The sequence below is a fragment of the Balearica regulorum genome, chromosome 3 (assembly GCF_011004875.1).
Source record: "Balearica regulorum gibbericeps isolate bBalReg1 chromosome 3, bBalReg1.pri, whole genome shotgun sequence".
NCBI classification, from domain to species: domain Eukaryota; kingdom Metazoa; phylum Chordata; class Aves; order Gruiformes; family Gruidae; genus Balearica; species Balearica regulorum.
In genome coordinates this window covers 125,896,218-125,915,889 of record NC_046186.1, presented here as the reverse complement: position 1 = coordinate 125,915,889, position 19,672 = coordinate 125,896,218, and the positions used below count along the sequence as shown (strand labels likewise).

General features: G+C 42.2%; 1 protein-coding gene across 2 annotated transcripts in view; it reads right to left on the bottom strand.

The window, feature by feature from the left end:
• Positions 1 to 15,678, bottom strand: part of RALGAPA2 (Ral GTPase activating protein catalytic subunit alpha 2) — a 126,715-nt gene extending 111,037 nt beyond the window's left edge. The window contains exons 1-3 of one of the 2 annotated variants that reach the window (XM_075749977.1): positions 15,236 to 15,678; positions 6,786 to 6,896; positions 6,069 to 6,118 (exon numbers count right to left, since the gene is read on the bottom strand). In XM_075749977.1, the coding sequence (XP_075606092.1) occupies positions 6,069 to 6,118; positions 6,786 to 6,896; positions 15,236 to 15,341 (267 nt within the window). In that variant the 5' untranslated portion in view covers positions 15,342 to 15,678. The remainder of the gene's footprint in view (positions 1 to 6,068; positions 6,119 to 6,785; positions 6,897 to 15,235) is intronic. The other variant, XM_075749978.1, reaches the window with a different exon arrangement.
• Positions 15,679 to 19,672: the final 3,994 nt, after the last annotated feature.

Below are 19,672 nucleotides of genomic sequence, written 5' to 3'. Positions count from 1 at the left end.
AAAAACTTCTGAATGTTACAAGTCAATTCAAAGTTATGGCTAGAATGCCTTTTAACTTGTAATTTTTGCCTGTGTGCATTAGAGTAAGATGGCGTTACAGTGTGACACAAGATTGCTTAAGTCATGAACCAGCTCCAGTTGCTGTCCTTTCAACTTTGCATTTCCAAGAACATTTTGTACACCCTCCCACCCCCCGGTGTTCTAAAACACGCGCATTGCTATTCCTATAAAACAAATGATAGTTTCTTCCGCTCCGGCCCAGACTTCTAGCAATACCGCTGTGAATCCAAACTGGCTATTGACATCTTGTTTCTAGTTTCACAGTACACTAATAAGAAATATTTTAAGAAACCCCACAGTGCGAAATAATATTGCTTTTTCAGAAAACACATAGATCTATTTAATGCTTAGTGCTTTGCTGCATCTATATGGTAATCCATTATAGCACACTTGAAATAGAAATTAGGTATTACTACTGATCAACACATCAGGGTATCTGTCAGTTCTTTTAACTGATTATCCATAGTTCTTTTTCTTCTGGACTTCCTGCATGACTAGGAATAATGTTAAGTTTAAATCTTAGTTTACACAGGATGCTGCTTTTTGAAAGATATATCTCTCTCTTTTATCAAAGTAAAATAAAAAAATGCTGAGGTTTGTATTTCCACAGATTCGCCCTGACTTAACCAATATTGCAATTTCTAAAAGAAAGTCTTTCATTTTTGCCAGCCTTGTTGAATCAGATCATGATTGGTAGCTTTGTGCCTATTATTGTGTGCCTGGCTACCCTGTTGTAGGACACAGAGAAAGCTAAGGCTGTTATCAAATCCTACACTGAAGATCCCTACAGCCTGAATGCTTTCCAGCTTAACTTTCCCAGAAGGGAGACGATAAGCATTGTGTTCCTGCCTTCCAGAGCTACAAGAAGCTGTTCTGTAACATGCCACGCAGAGCCTCTTATTAAACACCAACAAACCCAAATGTGTTCTTGCTGATTGAACACGCTCTCAGAGGCAATGTCAATGACAAGTTCAGAATAACGTTCGTTCCAGGAGAATGGATTCTGAGAAGAAAGAAAAACAGCTTTTTTCGATACAACCTGTACGTGGTAAGGAGTTTCTCTTAGTCACTGGCAGGTGGATCTACTTTAAGCCAAGTCAAATGTAGACTAGCTCCCCTATGCCTCTATGTTCAAGTACTGTTCGGTGGTATCTCCACAAGAGTTTCAGAGCGTCCAACTACTAAAGTCTGCAGTAAATTAGAAATCTTCCAGCTACTATTCACCAATTCAGGTGAAACCAAGAGCCCAATAAAGTTAGTATGCCTGCAGCAGCTCAATCTAAATAAAGGGATACTCCATTTATTGCATTAATAAATTATTTACAGTTATTCGTTGAGGGAAAATGCCCAAAGCACACAAGATATTTATTCTTCCCCTAGGCGTAACATTAAACAGTCAGATCTCTGAACATATGCAACATATAGTTAGAATTTACAACAGAATGCTTTAAGAATAACATCAATGTTATTTTAAGGACAAGAATAGATGAACCAGAATTATGGCAGAACAAACTGTAAATGGTTCAAAAAGTCATTTTCTAGTAGGAAAGAAGGGCTCCCAGCAATTTAATTGTTATAAACAAATAGGCCCCTTTTTAGTCTATTGAGCTTGAGAATGAGCCAAGCCTGTGTGACAGACTTGAGGTCAAACAGTGGAACTGGTAATCGCAGTAGGCACAGGGAACCGACTGAAAAGCTGTAACAGAACCTACAACCTGAATTGAAAGCTGTGACTCTTAATGGTAATTTGATGTCAAGTGTAAGGTAACCTGCAGATGGAGAAATTAAGCCATTGAGCTGTACAAACACGAGGAAAATGCAAATAGTAACAAGAAACTTAATAAAGGGGAAAAGTTAAATAAAGGGGATAACCCCAAGAAATGAGAAACCAGGACCTGTAGCAATAAGAACTCAACAATAACTTGACTTGTTTATTCCTTGTAAAGAATTTTACAAGTCCTTTTCACATTGGCCAGTTTCAATATACAATTTATTTTTGCAGAATTCAATTTTGCTCAGTTTTATTCAAAATGCAGCAAGTAATTAGGAGCAACATCCTAAGATAAGCAAACCACTCTAAGAATACGCTAGATATAAAAGAACGTCCTTTTGCACATTCATAAAAAAGCAACACAGCGCTAAAGTCTTTTAGAAGAGCTATGAATCCAAAAGTACTGGAAGTTTCACAGATGCAGGTTTTTATGAAATTGAAAATGACCTGCTAAAAATCATCACCGACTTTGAGATTTGTTTCAAGCTGCTTAACCAATATTGCTATTTCACACAGTAGTCTATATAAAGTAGACCTACAATGTGGCGGAAGAATTCGATATTTAAAATATCCACAGCAATCTTAACCCAGAATGAGCCAGAGTTATACATTTTACAAATTATATTTATGTGCCTTACCAGGCAGTACTAAAAAGAAGTGTATATTCCTAAGCCACGTCAGTGCGTAGCGCTCTCTGGTCACCCATCACCACAGCAGGTGTTCCTCTGACAGACACAGTGTATTTACTGCATGTGGTCTGTAATCTACTTTTCAAAAGGGTTCCTAACAGACTATAGCCAATTATAAACCTATACTGAATTATCATTTGCAGAACAAGTAACTTGTGCACATCTGCAGTAATAAATTTAGGCTATACAGCTGCTTCTGTAATCGCTACGTTCATGTTCTGATAGCAGACCAATCCGTGTTTCAATGGATTTATACCACATCTTAATCTTCTGAGTATGCAGCCATTTGTAGTTTAGTTTATATTTAGATGTGCTTCTAAGGACAACAATGCTGTATTAAAACCAGTAGCTACTGCTACAAAATAAAGAGCTCAAAGTATGGTTGGGCAAGTTCTAACAGTTTATTGATGATCATCTCCAGAAAAATGCTTAGTGTTATACAAAAGCCAAAGCAGACCTTGAGTTTGAGTGTGTATAATACAAGTACTGCAGAGGCTGTTAGCACATTTCTATTCTACTTTTACATCCACTTAATTTAAATCCACCTGCTGTGTAGACACTCAGGATACACCAAATCAGACCTAGGAATCATACATTAAAATTTTGCTGCTCAACATCTAAGGAAGGTCAAACCAGACAGCTCTGTCTATTCCCGTTCGGAACACAGCTAGCCTCTCCTCCTTTCAGCAGGGCAAGAGGCATACGGGGGAAGGCTAGGCTGGAGAGAAAAAGGGTCTAGGGGTATAACCACAGCAAAGCCAGTATGAGTTACATTAGATGCCTTTCCAGAGTTATAATTCTGTAGGTTCTTTAAAAAAAAAAAAGTTGTGCTTACTCTGTGTCTGGACCCAGGGACTCACACCACTCACGTTTTCACCAACTCCAAGAAACTAGAAGGTCCACATCAAACATGGACTTACAGAAATTAACAGATGACAGTATAAACAAACCTTTTTGTACAAGCTATATGAAACACACAGTATGCTTTTATAAACAAGGACCTGTGAAACACAAGTGCACTTCCTGTTATAGCAATAGACAAGTAAAAAATAAACAAGCAAAAAAATCCATTCTGAGAAGCTTTCAGCATACGTATCATCTGCAGGAGGTGGGAGCTCCTAACCAGTCTTCTCAGCTGTCTACAAAACTGCAGCGAGACCCGAACTACGCTGACTCTATCTGAAAAATTTCTAGCAACACCACCACCTACTGGAAGTGACTTTGGGAAGCTTTACTACTTTAGAAAGTGTATCTGAAAAATTCTAAGAATATTTCATACAGTGAACGTGTTATATCAGTGTAATGAATTTTATGACTGCATCAGCATAAGAGATGTGGCTGTTCTTAACTAATGAAGCATAATTACAGAGAATGGAAATTGATCTATGTATTATATCAAAACCATCAGTGTGCTGTTATTTCTTTACAGATAAGGAAATGCAGTGTCAGAGGAATCAGTATCTGATGCTGCAAGAAAAAAAATACTTTATTATAAAAAAAATAAATCCAAGCTTTCACAATCAAATGATGGCATAATACTTTCACGGGACCTAAAAAACTTACATAAATGTAGCACACCTTTCGTGAGTTCTGTGACACAGTGCTCAGCTGACAGATATAACAAGCATTGCCCTCAAAGCATAGAGAACAGTAATATAAGAAATGATATTAACCTGTTCTGAAAACATACTACAAATTTGGAGATAACTAAGCCTTAGCAGACAAAAAGCAAATTTGTTTTTCAGATCATTTTGGCCTTTTAGCTGAAAAAGGGAAAAATAATACAGATAATTACAGTTGCGATATCATTTCATGAGTATCTATTCGGAAAAAGACATGGCCAAAGCACCTTAGAGAATATAAAATTAGATCTGAGAACTTTGTAATATTAATTGTAAAAAAGCACTTCACTGAATGAACTGTTAACCTTTCATATTACTCCCTTTTGACTAATATTTCTTCTTTGATTAATAAGTTGTTTGATGTTACTGCTGAGCGGCCAAGCTATGTAGCTGATGTGTAAAATCAAGACTTCAATAAATTACAACTGAGTCAACTTAGTTTTCAGAGGATTTGTGGCAAAGGCATTTGTTACTTTTGCTCAATATACACACTAGGTGTCACTCAAGAACAGCAGCAGAATACCCACCAGACTATACCCGAAAAGGCAGAAGTCAACTCCTTTAAAAAGAAATAAAAATATTTACGAAACTGTTAACCCTCAGCACATGGACTCCAGATTTGTTAATCCTAAGTAATTACCTATTTATCTAATTAGAAGAAAACTCTAGGAAACCTCTGGCTCACAGTGACATCAGATTAAATATGGCGAGCTTAACAATCAATTAGTTAGTTTCCTATGGCTTAAAATATGAACGTTTAATTACTTGGCATTCACATTTTTTTCTTGTCCTGTGTTCAGGCTGATGTATTCTTGGTCTGTGCACTAAAAGACCCTCTAAAAAGCAGTCTTCCTACAATGCACAAAGTTATAGACTTACAAATGGATTGCAAACTTATTTCCAGTTGATAACACCATGAAGCGGATTGCTCCAAATTCCACACAAGTATCTTAAACCATTCGTTCTTCCTCAAAGCTGTCAATAGCTAGAATATATCCTCCTCGATCGGGACCCAAAGCAACACTGGCATATATAACTATGTATGTTTTTCTTCTCCATACAGAATGCTCTCCTCATGTTTTTAAGCCAGTTATTAGCCACCAGTTTTCAAGACACAGGAATTTATTCACTTTGAGTGAGTAAGCATTAGCTATTTTCCATTCAAAGACATGGCCACAGAAATTTAATTACTTAGTCAAGACTAAGTGTATTAATGAGCTCCCATTAAATTGCACAGCCTTGCTCAGTAGATGTGGCGATACCTTCTCCACAGGGGTGGGGAGGGAGAAGGAGGAAGAATTCCTCCTGCCCCAGATATGGACCTAGCCAATATATGAGCTCATGTTCTTTGACACCGCCTCATTAAAATCCTAAAGTAGACTCTTTTACTAATATCATAAGCAGCAGAAAACACAATTGGTTTCCAGATTTCAGTCTGAAAATGCAGTCTTGTAGATAAAGGAGCGAACGGAGGGAGAAAAGGAAAAAGGAGATGAACTTGCTACATCACAAAAGTCAGAAGATGAGACCACAAAAATCCAAGATTTCATGTCATCATTTTCATGGCCATTTTTTGTATTACAGGCACATTAGGCTAAATAGCATCATTCTTAGTGTCAGTAGAAACATTATTCTAAATACAAACTATATATTAATGCAAAAAAATGTAGGTATATACTTCTGAGGTTTTGGGGTTCGGGTGGTTTTTTTTTCCATTTTTAGAGGGATGGGTAAGAGTTGAGAACACTTGATCTTTCTTTTAACTTCAATTTTTAGAGTCCCATTTAAAGTTTGGGTTTTTTTCTAGCACCCCTACCATCATTTTGATTGATATCTGGTTTCATCCCTCATTGTAAAGGCATAAGTAAGTATATAATAACAGTGAGATTTAAAATAAGAATTCGTTTCATGGTATGGAAAACTTACTTCAAAAACAAAGAGAATGGAGTCCAGCTCCTCCCTTTGCGATTTATTCCCTGCAAGACAGAAAACAATATTGTTTGCCATAAATATACAGTACAAGACAGACAACAAAATTACACTGTTGCTATTCAACTGAAGTCAAAGATGTTGCACTCGGTTTATTTTTCTCCATCTTTATCTAATATCAAAAGAGCAAGATGTTTCCAGACTTCAGTGCCTGCCTCTCTTGATTACGAATGAGGGACAGTTAGAGTCCCAGACCTGCAAAGCACTGTCATTGTGCCCATCTCCAAGCAAACGGCTATTCCTACCGACCCATCTTCAACATCGACATTTGTTCGGTACACCTCTGACAGTCTTTCAAGTTGAACAGACATCTCCTTAATCGTAGGATGAAGGCCTCCCATACTTCAAAACAAGGTGAGAGGATACGAATGTTAAGTGCACAAGAACTGATTTTTGTGCTGAAATGACACTTAGCCATAGAAATGTATTTAGAATTCATTTTAGTTACAATATTTCAGAGAGCAATTTTCCATGTTGGTCTCTTCTGATATCATAAAACTAAAATGATCGATACTAGTACTGTAGTGCATGAAACTGTTAATGCAAATATAGATAACTGTGGACTATATAATCATTAGATAGGCTTTAATAGAATGCTTTTGAGAACAGCTAGAGAAAACTGACTCAACAATGGCTGGTGAAACTCAAACTCACCTTTTTGTTTCAAGCTATTTTCCAGTGTTATGAAGTTTTCATAAAATATTAAATAAATTTGAGAATAATGGTTCTCGAAAAGTTGTTTCAGTTCACTTCCATCCACAATATCTGAAAAGAGGAACAGAGTTATTACACAACATCAGAAAGCTGAAAATTGTTGTCTTCATGCAAATTTAGTATTAGAGAACGAAATAAATGCAATACAAAACAATTTTAGTGACTTCGTTAAATATTCCATACTAAATTGTGATTCCATCCTTGCAAGTAAAATAGGAAAATTTCAATTTTCACTTAATTTATGAAAGTTTGCAGTGTGGCTTATGCTCATTTGTTTAAAAAAAAAAGGGGGGGGGATGTTTTAGCTATCTAACCAAACAGCTTCTGTATCATCAAAACAAGCAGGTACTGTTGGAAAAAACAAATACCTGCAAAGATTTCTGTATGCAAATTACAAATCCAGTTCTTAAATTTATCTGACAAGCAGATCAATTTAGAAAACAGTATATTTCCAATTCATTGAAAATAATAATGGAAACCCAAGCATGCATCGCTTTCCTAAGACTTAACTTAGGTCTGAAATTTGAAATAAGTTTATTGTTTAAGAAAAAAAAAATCTAATGTTTCTAAACCTGACACTTGCAAAACATACTAACTTCAACTGTTTGCTCCTTCTTGTAACTGATTTGGTCAAGAAAAGATAGATGATTCTGCCCAGAATTAAGGGTAAGAATTATTACCAACATGCCTTCTCAAGTTTCACCTCTCAAGAAACCCATTCATTAATCGAGACAAAGCTGATTACAACAAGATGACCCAATAATATCACACAACTACAGAAGAATGACTTTAGCCTTGGACGATGGGGCTTTTTCTGAAAATAATAAAAATATATTAATACCTTTTCAGTCGTAAGGCTTCGGTTACTTGTACTATGGAACCAGTTAGCACATGGAAACTCTTTTATGTGATATTTGTTTCCTACAAACTACTGGTCTTGAATTTGCAAGCTAAGTTCAATTATTCCTCCCTATGAATGTGTTCTGTTAAATAGAACTCTAGGAGAAAACAAGGCTTTCATTTACAAGGATTTCATATGAAGGAATGAGGTCATTAAAATCTAAACAAAAAGGAAACTTTTTTCCCTTTAAATTGTGAAAGGAGGAGAAAGGAACTGCCTAATCAAAAAAAGTAAATTCTCCTTTCCTATAAATGCAGCATTTCAGTGGTGACTCATCTGTTATTCTGATGTAAGTATGCGTTCTTACAGCTACATCCTTTTCCTACTGAACTATTCTGTTCCTTATATTCCTTTGCAAGATATATAGGAAAACAATTTCTAACCTTAAGAGAGGCCAGCGACAATACTCCCATTTACTAGCCTAAGAGTAGATATTCACTTGGAAAGTAAGATTTTCTTGCAATTCTGCATGCAAGTTGTCATCCTGATACACGGCCCACTTCACTTAAAAAAAATCCAAAACACAGTGAATAAACCACACATCAAATAATTCCACTGCTCAGTCAGAGATACAGCTTTCTTGGGCATTTCACTACCAAATTCCTTATTTTTTTGCATCCATTGAGAAACCACCATTTCTCTACTCCTTCACTGTGCAGGTGTTCACGGTGACGAGCAATGAACGCTTCACCCCGCTCCCCTGGGCACAGAAGAGGCAGGCGATGTCTTTGCCAGCTAAGCCGACCTCTGGGTGGTAGGAGGATCAGGCAAGCTGGTGACAACACTCTTTCCAACAGCCTCTCTCCCCATTACGTCACGCCGGGTTGCAGGGACAGCACCTCGGCAAGCACAGCCCAGTCTCGCAAGCTCCGTTGCTGCGCTCTCGCTTTGGCTCTCCCCACAATCCAGTTTCTCCCAGCCATTTCACCAAAAAAATGATCATCGCAGACAAACAGAGGCCATGACAAGAAAGACTGCTGCTCAAGAGGATTCATGAAAAGTTGGCAGGAAGCCTAAGACAGTAACTTGGATCACTACTATATGCATGTTTAACTTGTAGCAGGATAAGGCTCATTCTCCTGTTTTTTTCAAATGGAAAACACCAGTGAAAGTTTCATGCACTGTAAAAGACTGACTTTCGGCAATCACATTGACTGAACCAGTATTTATAAACATTCAAGGAAATTAAACAGCAAGGTTGGGATTGAATTGCAGGTATTAGGTTATATTTTTATGTTTACTCATAAATAGCTCTCAGATTACGACTGTTGAAAACAGCCACCTAGCAACTCTGAGCGCTGAAATCTAAGGCAAGCTGGCAAACAGTATCAGCCATCAGAGACACAGTGGCTTTCCAAAAACACGTCTAATTAACTCCATTCCCCAAACAAGGATAGGTGATGCACTGGCTAACGCTTCTGATTAACACTTATATGACATTTCTTCTACAGAAAACATGAGACAGTTGGCTCATTAGACAACTGCAAGTCACCCTCACTTGCCTTAATACTTAAAATTTAGGGAAACAAACTACTCGGGTACCATTTAATAAGAATCAGAGTTTATTGCCAAGCTCTCATTACTCTTCCTCATATAAAAATATCTAGAGGAACAATAATCATGTCCTTAGCACACAATTTTATTTTTCTGTTGACTACTGAGTGTTATTGCAGTCATTTAAGTAGTTAGAAATCCTTCCTTAAATTCATTAACTTCCAAAGTCACTTGGCTTTGTTATTTATACAAAGTTCTCTCAATTGGGAGGGGTCATCTGTACCTTGAGTACTTAAAGGAGACGAAGAGACAACTTTGCAGTCATGCCTTGGTTAATGATAAACTTTTATTACTAGCCTCACCCCAGAAACTACATATCATTTTTACTTACCTTCAAAAAAAACCAAACAAACCCAAACCCACTTTTGCAGATTAGAGCTTTAAATGCTAATTAAAAGCCTAGAAGATAATTTTCCTTCATTTTTTCAAAGGAACATCAGCATGGAAACATACCATCACTAAAAAACCCCTCCAATTAGAACAATTTCTGAAATAATTTTAACACTTCAAATTTCACATGAAATCTAAGGAACAACAGCTGTTCTAAATTCAGCATGAAGTTTGGAAGCGTTCACTCTTTAATGTCCCTAAATGAAAAATTCTACTAAACTTGTATTAATCCAGCTATACAGAACTGAGCAAACCAAGACAGTGCCATAACTAAAAAAAACCACACTACTCCTCTTTATTATCTCATTTTTGATTGAGGGAGTTAAATGAAGAACATGGGGTTTCCCTTAATTTATATTTTCTAAAGAAAAAGATTAAGGATTGCACTTGGTAACCTAACAAATTTCCTATTTAATCTAAACTGAAATCTGCATGTAGCCATATCAGGTCTACCAGGTATTTGTCCACTGCTCAACAGAGGAAAGGATGAACGCGATGGACGTAAGCAGCACCCCCATATCTGTTATCAGCAGAACTCCTAACACGTACACCAAAGCACAAAACACTGCTGCTTTCCAGTTCAGGATTTAAATAACAGTTTCTTCAACAGCACGGCTGAAATACCTGTAAATTGCTGTAACTCTGAAAACGGCCCAGCTTTTACGCACACAGCCAGGAGTGAAGTGCCGCAGCACAGGCTCTGAAGTGCACGTTATTAATTCGATACCAGTCTTCCGATGCACAATTTAGTCCACCAGTATGCTCAAAAACAAGCGTGAGCACATGCATGGTCAAACAAGCCACCCCAGCAAATATCAAAGTTCAGGATCAACACAATCCACAAGCCTGTAAAACAATTTGGGTTTGGTAACTGCACCAAATCGGTGCTACTATCAAAAGAAGGTTATCATCCTGAAGATTTTTTAACTGTTGTCACCATCTTGCAGGCAGCTCGCAGCATATTCAATAGCAGCTACGGGTAAGCTCCCAGTTTTCCTTATTTCTTAGTATAATGTGAATGGAGGTGGCCAACTTACATCACCAGAGATTGTTCACAGACACTATCTATAGACTGACTTTATAGTTTCCAGCCTTAAAGTTCGCAAGCAAATCACTCTGATATTACTAAGAATAACAACGCCACGAAGAAAAGGATCCTCACCTTTATGAAATAAAAACTTACTTCATCCCATTTTATACATGAGCAAAGAGTGACATCATATAGATTACCAGAGACCCACAGCAGACAGTAGCTTCTGTTCCTATTGCACCGTTATTCGTAAAAGATACCGTGTCACGACAGAGCAATTCTTGAAACCAGAAGAAAAATTCAAGGGAACTACATTAAGCCATGCAAAGAAGTTAAACTAAACATTTCAACTGTACCTGAGGAGAAAACATTGAAAGAGATGTCTTAATTTGAAAAAAAAAAAAAAAAAAAAATATTTTTACCCAGGAACAGCCACAGAAACAAAAAAACCCAGAGATACATTTTTATGCTAAAAAAAGTCTCATAGAAACTACTCTGGGAAACAGTGTAGATGGCTTAATTTACAGCCCATCAGTGTGAAAGAGCCAAACTTGTACGTCACCATCACCATCTATCAGACCATTATTTTTCAAGTCTATCCTAAAAAAAGACCACACTATTGACACTTCCACACACTGCATTTGGAAAAAAGTTCCTACTGACTTTATGAAAGTTCTGAAAGTTAGTATATCTTTATAGCAATAAAAAAAATAAAGGAAATTTTCTGGTCATTTACCTAACACAAGTGAACATCCACTTTAAAATAAAGTTATTATTCTGGTTAGTATTTTGTATTGCCATGCAGGGAGACGACCCCACAGAAGCAGGAACTCAGATCCTAACGGGCATTAGAGACTTGAGAGACATTACAAGCAACACAAATTTAAAGGGAATCTTTTCTTTCAGTTTGGATATTGGACAAACTTACACAGATGGTAGCTAAGGGACCTGAAGCAATCAAAAACTGAGTGTTGATCCTGGTGCTCACACAACCCCTTATTTATGGAAATACACATTCCTTTCCCTCATCCCTCCCCTATTGTCATCTTTTCTCTGATTTTTATCCTCCTACATCAGGAGGCTCTCAGATGAGTAACCATCATTTTGTTTACAATTTAATTCCTGTGATTTAAAACTAACAAAGGAAGAAAAGATAGCATCTCCCAAGGAAACATAAGAAGAGAAGCAGTTCTGAGAACAAGTGTCACTATGGCCCAAGTGAAGCAGTTGGGAACAGGGAGTGAAATGACTGGGAGGAACACTAAGACACGCACATTCCTACCCCCCGCCAGCACAAGGAGTGACACATTTGGGGAGGGTGGAAGAAAAAAAAAAAGAGAGAGAGAAAAGAGAAAAAATTTGAACTTTTATACCAAAAGCTTCGTTTTCCTTAAATACAGGAGAGGTTCTTACCATGCATTGCTTCATTTTCTGTGCTGAATAATACTATAACACACACACTTGCAACAATATCTATGAAGATATTATCTTCAAAAAGCTACTCCCATATTATCTAAAACGTTTACACAGACATTCTCAAAAGCAGAAATCTCGGGAACATAACCAGAGCCTGCTTTGACACAGTCCCTGCAATAAAACATGTCCGCGAGAAGACAGCCAGCTGTCATATCATAGCACTTCAGCCAATAAGCTACTAATACGCTACCCAGCCCTCTGGCACTGATGATAACTTTCACTTAAAACCAATGTTCAATAATAAGTTTAATCAAAAAAAATCAGGTCACTATCTGCAAGTGTAACGGACACGTGGAAGAAAAGATATTTCCTGAGAAGTGACGGGTGTATTTTTTCCCCTCTTGCCAACTGGGTAATAAGTATCTTTACAGAAAACCACCAGACAATACTACCTCCTGTACCATCTGCTTTGGGACATAAATTAATTTCGTCACGCTAATAGGCGTATTTTTCCATTTGTTCCACCCGTCAGGTCTGTCACAGGAGCCTGACAACCTCCTCTGTACCACACGGGCACACAAAAACATAACACTGCCAAAAGATGGGTATAACCAAGAGCCACAGCAAGTCCAGTATGTCATCTTAAACTAGTCGTGCCTTGCTATATTTCTTATTTCTTCAAGTCTGTTTATGTTCATGAGCCTGCTGGAAAAGGAAGAAATGTAAAGTCTGTGAGCTCACGCTACAGTCTCTTAAAGCAATCTTTCTCAGGATGGTTTCACAAAACATTCTAAACCTTACCTCATACACAAAGATTTTTCCCCATTTTTTTTTTTTTAACAGCACATGAGCAATAAGAGAAGACATATCATAATGCAGGTAAAGTATCTTCTCCTGCCTTTTCAAATTCCTGCCCTTAGGCACTTAGATACATGGTACAATAAAAAAAACCACAAACAAAAGACAAGAACAAAACAAAAAAATCCCACCAGATAGCTAACTATGGAGATTTTTTACACACAAAATAGGAGGAATTTATACCCAGAGCAGTCACATACCCTTCACTTGCAGTAAACTCCAATGCTAAGGTTCAATACTGTTCACAAAAAATGTGAAGACTGCAGGTGCTGAGGCACAGTGGTCAGAACTGCTCTACTTGTGAGTCCAAATTGTGAAGCTTAAATATCTACAGATTGGGCACAGTGAACTTACAGGTATTGCTGCTCAAAGGATGAGCAAAACCTGCCCACTTTTAGAGCGTGACACAAGACCACTTACAGATTTGTCCAGCGCTTTGTCCTGTAATCAACTGCCCACAAAAATCTCTTTTTCAGATTAGCTACTCAAACACAGTAGATCACAGGGGAATAATGACTTTAAATCAGTGATGGCTACTCACACCTGTAAGAAACAGGTGAAGTCGTTGAGATGGCCATAACAAGCTAAACTATCACAGACTCTTCTACTCATTTGTTTCCAAGCTCTCACAAAGTACAACTGTCTCAAAGGGACCATCCCGAGGGAGACTAACCGCTGCTCTTCTCGCTCAGGGTCATACTCAGTGTCCCTACCACAAATGCTCCTCACTTTGCTACAGTACATTCAAAACTACTTTTGTACATTTTTCTCCTATCAGTGAAACGTCACAGGAAAAAGCTTTTAATCTCAAACTCAATCAGAAGCATCACCAACGAGCCCACGCTCAAACCACAGCGAGGTTCCTCAGTGCAAGTCTTGCAGCCTGGTGCACGTACGAGGTGGAGGACTGCAGGGTAGCACCTTTGCTCGGCCTGACAGTAACTCCAGCTCTGCGCACCCTTCACACCACCAACAGCAAACACGTGGGGGGTCCGAGCGGAACGATACGAGCACCGCTCCTCAGTGGAAGATATATCAGCCAACTTCTGTGCCCTCTTGAAGAGCCGCTGACCTCAGGCCCTCTCCTGCAGCCACTTACGTACTTCACACAGCTCGTAACGCAACATCGTTGAGGCTCCTGCATACCTGCCAAACTCTACTGAAGCGGTAGACTAAAATATTATTAGAGTACACAAGAAGTACGACTCAGATCATTTTTTCCTTCTTATTTCTCAGGAGAACAATCTAAAAGGAGATAAACAAATACTAACACCATCACTGATTCTCTGCACAAAAGCTCTTAAAAGAGCCTTTTCCTGCTGCAGTTTGCTGACTAACAGAGAACAGGAGGCCACCCAAATTCTTGCAAATCATAACTCACAGCTGAAATACATCAACTGGTTTCATTGTTCAGAATGAGCAGATCAGAGTTAAGGCTTCAACTGGAAGGCAACATTAGAGAAAAAGGTTCAACCTTGCCACAGACATGGGAAGGGCATGACAAAATACCATTACGTTGCCCCCTCTCAACTTTAAATAAAAAATAAAAATAAATTAATGTTGTTGACAAGAGCAGAACTTCTATGAATGGATCTTCTGAAGAACCCTGCAGCAAATGCACGTACGTACTATTTTGTACTCAAACAACAATGCTGCACCACACATATTTTTACGCCGGGCGACACAAGTTTCCAAAGCCAGGAGCAGCAAAACACACCAGTAACTTTCCGTAACAGCTCCTGTAACTTTGAAAGGACGCGCGCTGCTGCCTTCCAACAGCTACAACCAGGAGAGCTTACAGAGCTCCTCAAAAACTGCAGAGAAGCCTGAAGAAAGCTGAGGAAACCTAAGGCAGAAAGGGGTGCCTTCAACAAGGCTTGCCTACGAGAAGCTCGGATCCCTCGGTTTCACTCTTGCCCGAGGACAGCTCTTACCAGCCACCCCAAGCGAACAGCATTATAAAACGGCACCCGAAGGGGGAACGCGTCCGGCGAACCGCCCGCGGCTCCGAGGTGTGCCCGGGGACTCGCCGCACCGCCGGCACCGGCTCCCTGCGGGGAAGAGCGGCTCCTTCCCGCGCCCCCGGCCGCTGCGGGTCACGGCGGGCTGTGGCTGTGGCTGCAGCGGGGAGGCGCCAGGGCGAGAAGCCCTGAGGAGAACCAGGGCGCGGGGGGGCCCGACCCGCTCCCCTCACGGCGCGGCGGGAAAGGGGGCAGCGCCCCGCCGGCCGCCCCCACTCACCCAGCAGCGCCCGGAGGTGCTTGAAGCGGGTGAGCACGTCCCGCTTGGGGTCCAGCGCCTTCTGGGTGGATTTCCTGACATCGGCGTGGCCCTTCCTGGAGAACATCCCGGCTCGGGGCGGGCGGCCCCCGGCGGCTGAGGGGAAGGGGCTCCCCTCGGGCAGCGCGGGCCGCGCGGGGCCGTTGTCCGCGGCAGCGGCTGAGGGCCCGGCGGCCGGGCAGGTGCGGGGACGGGAACACACAGCCCCGCCCGCTACGGCCGCGCCGCCCCGGGCTGCGGGGAGGGAGGGAGGGAGGGGAAGAGGATGGGAGCGTCCCCGCCGGGAGACCGAGCTCGCCGCCCTCCGCTGCTGCTGCTGCCGCCACCGCCGGGGTGGGCGTGCCAGCACGGAACCGGCCGGCCCCGCCGCCGGCTGCTCGCTGTCTGTCCGCCCGCCCCCCGCCCGCGCCGCCGCACTGCGCAGCCGCACCGCCCCCCCGTGCGGGAAGACTACAGCCCCCGGCGTGCCTTGCGGCGGCGGCTCCGCGCGGGGCACGCCGGGAACTGGAGGCGCCGCCGTCGCCTTTGACGTCACTCCGGCGTCGCCCTGACGTCACCGCCTAGGGCCTTCCGAGAAAAGCCCGAAGCCTGCGAACACGTCACGTTCTGTGGCACTTGCAGGGCTTCCTGTCTGCCTGGGACTGCCGCTGTCCACAGGCGGGCCCGGCCGCGGCCTGCCAGCGCCTGGTGCACCGGCTCCGTGCCTCCGCCTTAGCAGCCAGGTCATTCCTCGCGGGGCTGGCCGCGCCCAGTGACACCCCCGAGCGTGGCGGGTGGAAGGTCCGGCTTTGCGTGGGGCTGGGAAGGCCGGGTGGGATTGGCAGCGAGGCGCGGCGGAGCTGGGAGAGCCGCAGGTGGTGTGTGGCGCGGGCACGCCGTTGGGAGCTCGAGGGAAAAGCCTTCGTGTCGTGGAGGGCTGCTTGCGCTATCCGTGCGTAAAGCACGAGTGCTGCACTTCCTCCTGTGACGCGTAGGGAAGGTAGAAGGACGGGCGGATTCGTAGTTAAACAAGAGAGCCGGATTTGCCCCAGAAGCAGAGGGGCTGCACTCGGGGGCCCTCCCAGTAAAAATCTGGGTAGAACAGTAAGTGTTAATAAGTTCCAAGGCAGGGTGAGGTCCTAAAGAAGAAAACCATGTGCTTCAGAGAAATAAATTGCATGTATACTTCTTAGTTTTTGACAAAACTACTTAAAATTTAATTTACGTGTCATATATTTATAGAAATTAGTTTTTAGCCATGAGTCATTGTAGAAAAATAAAATGTCACGAGAATTACTATTGTTAGGGCCGGAAAATCTATCCCTGCCACATCTCGCTTCCTGTGAGCCCTCTCAGGGATCGTTTCTTCCGCGACGGCCCAGAGTCACCAAAACAGCACGTCAACAAGCCCCGGCCACGTCCCGCGAGCGGAAGGACAGCCCCAGCGTCCCTGCGGTAGGGAGAGCACCCCTGGGATGGCCACGTGGCGAGCGAGAGCCGGGAACTGCTCAGCGTGGAAATTAACCTGGCAAAATAAACAAACAAGCAAGCGACGGGAGGTTGTGGTGGAGGGGGCTGTAGTCGGTGCTCGGCGTGGTCGTGACCGCGGTGCAGCTTTCGCCCTTCTGAAGCACAGCTGGGTTCTGTCTCCAGCGAGCAAAGACCGGCCACGTCTCATGGTGCCACCCTCCAGCGTCACCAAACCTGGTGGCATTCCTGCTGCTCTTTGAGAACTCCCTTCCTGCAGTCAGAGGAAGAGGAATAGAGCTGACATGCAGCATTTTTTTAAAAAAAACTTCAGTCCTTTTTGTTAGACAAAAAAGTTTGAACACATGACCTTGGAATCAGACACAGAGAGTTTATTGTCACCTAATGGTCTATTGTTTTGGAGCCCGTTTAAGGCTTACAGTAATTCATATTGCATATTCTTCCCATAACACTGTCACACAATGTCTCACGCTAGAAAAGTTATAAATCTTCAACAATTGCCTAAAACGGTTGGTCACGTATTGCAAATTATCTGCAGCTTCCTGAGAAGAGCGAATTGGGTCATTCCAGCTTTTCCCTTTCATTGCCACAAATCAATATATGCAGTTGGCTGGGGAAGCGAATGGCTAAAGTCTTGGCTTGCTCCTTTTTTTTTTTTCTTCCCTTTTATTTTAATTGACTTAGAAAAACAAGAGCTTTCTGTTTGTCTCTTCTGGCAATTTCTGATCGTTCAATGTTCTTGTCTTTTTCCGTTAAGAAAAATAAAATGTGCTATTGCAGATAAAGCAGTTGCGACTATTTGGCTGCTTTAACATCAAATAACTTCTGTGATAACTGGGAAAGCATTTTGGTGCTTAGCACCTAACTGCAGAGCTCTAGGCACTCACTGTTTTAAAGTTTGCAAGAAATTCTTCTCGTGAAAAGCTCCACAGAATATAGATTTCATGACTTGAATCGCAGTGCTCTGGGAGGGCAGTCCTTTCTCTCTCCATTAGGACCTGGAAAATGTGGTCACGTGAAGAGCTCAGTGAGTCAGCATCGTTTAACATTCGCATAATTAGAGTGGTTTGGGTTTGTTTTTTAACTTGCATGCTTCAGTCACGGAATTAAGGTTATTTGAACTCAGTTCTTGTGCATCGGTGAGCTGCAGAGATTAAAAGGTGCCTCTGACGCTGTGTGTGGATGGCAGGGAGTTAGTTCACTGCGGGGCAGGACGTTCGTATCTGGAGGTTGGAGGGTTGGCGCTGGTGGGCGAACTGTTGTGATACCCAGCCGCAGGCGACCAGAGGAGGTCTGAAGAGCACCACCTTGTTTCAGCAGCCCCAAAAAGCCCAGTGCAGGGCACACGGGCCAAATTCAACCCCCTGCGGTTACCATTAAAGTGTTGGTGCGCTTTCTGCTCAAATGAGCACCAAGTCTGATCTCTGCATCACTCGTGGCTCTTCTGAAATAAGAAATAACACAGACAGAATTCCGTGGACCCCCCTGAGAAGGGGTTTTGGCCACTTGGCTGCGAGGAGAACTTCAAAGCTCCCAGAAATTAAGACGTTTCCGTACAGGGTGTGATGAGAGACTTTGCTTCTCCAAAGTTTCTTCTCCTAGTTTTCAGAGCTCATATTACTTGGAAATACACAGTCTAATAAAATCTTTTAAAAATGGAAGTTATCCTAAAGACTCCTGACAGTTTTTCCTGTTCGTTTTTGATATGTCTTTGCATTAGCTGAATCATCAGGGTACAAAACTCAATGATAAACCATGGATGTTCTAATTTGCATTTTCTTCTGCCTGTCGTGTGTCATATAACAGGAGATAATATTTTGTTCTGCATCTAAAGGCATCGCCATACGTTGGCTAATCTTTGTGGTGTAAAATTCCCTTGTCTTTTATTAAGAACAAGCAGTCAGTATAGCAGCAAGGTGAAAACCCGTTTAACAGTTTCTCCTCTGAGTTTTAGGTGAGGAAGTACATCCGAATGAATATGTATACCTATAGGAACTCAGAATTATACGCAGCTGATCCTTAACCTATTACTCAAAACATCATAAAATAGAACTTTTCAAATTACTCGTTTATGAGCTGGTGGAGCATAATGCAAACCAGAAATCCCCATAAACTTGGAGCAATGATTTCAGCCTGTGTGGGGGAACCGCTTGTAAAATCCTGAGACTTGTGTTTTCTAACAATATAACAGTTGCAATTTCCCAGAAAGTCAGATGATACGTTTCCGAAAGTTGATGCTTAAGGTAGAATAATTTCCTGAAAGAGATTTGGTCACTCGGCTTTCAGGATCTGAAGTAAGATCTATAAAAAGCAGTCATTTAAGGGGACAAAGCGGTAGTCACTTAGCACAGAACTGAATTTTGAAAGGTCACAGCGCAATGTGATGTCCTAGGTGAGCTGAACACACAAACGCAGGCACGGCAGCGGTGGGAAGGGATTCAGTAATCACTGAGGTGGGCAGACCCCCGTGCCTGCAGGCTCCCGTGGAGGGGAGCAACGCCGGCATCGCATCACTACGGGCGAGATTCCTAGGCAGTCGGAGCACAGCCAAAAGAGAAAATGATGACCTTGACAATAGCGTCGCGGCAGCATCTGCCCTGAGGAGGAAAGCCTGCCTGCGCCCTTGCTGCTCCAGAGATCTGTTAGACAAGTCTCTATTCCAGGCACCCGCGGCACCTACGCGTACAGGCAGGGGCAGCACGCTTCCAGTCTAGAACAGAATAGCCTAAATTATTCACGTAGCACACCACAGCGGGCACGCCATCCGTGAAGTGCACAGCTCGTGCGTCTTGTTCCTCCCCTCTTGAAAGCAGCGTGGTACTTCCAGGGAGCGATGGGGTCACGCCAGCCGTGACGGCCCGCAGCGGGTATTGCCCCCCTCTGCGGACAGCCCCTGCCCGCCGCTGGTGGTCAGTGCCTGCCTTTGCCAGC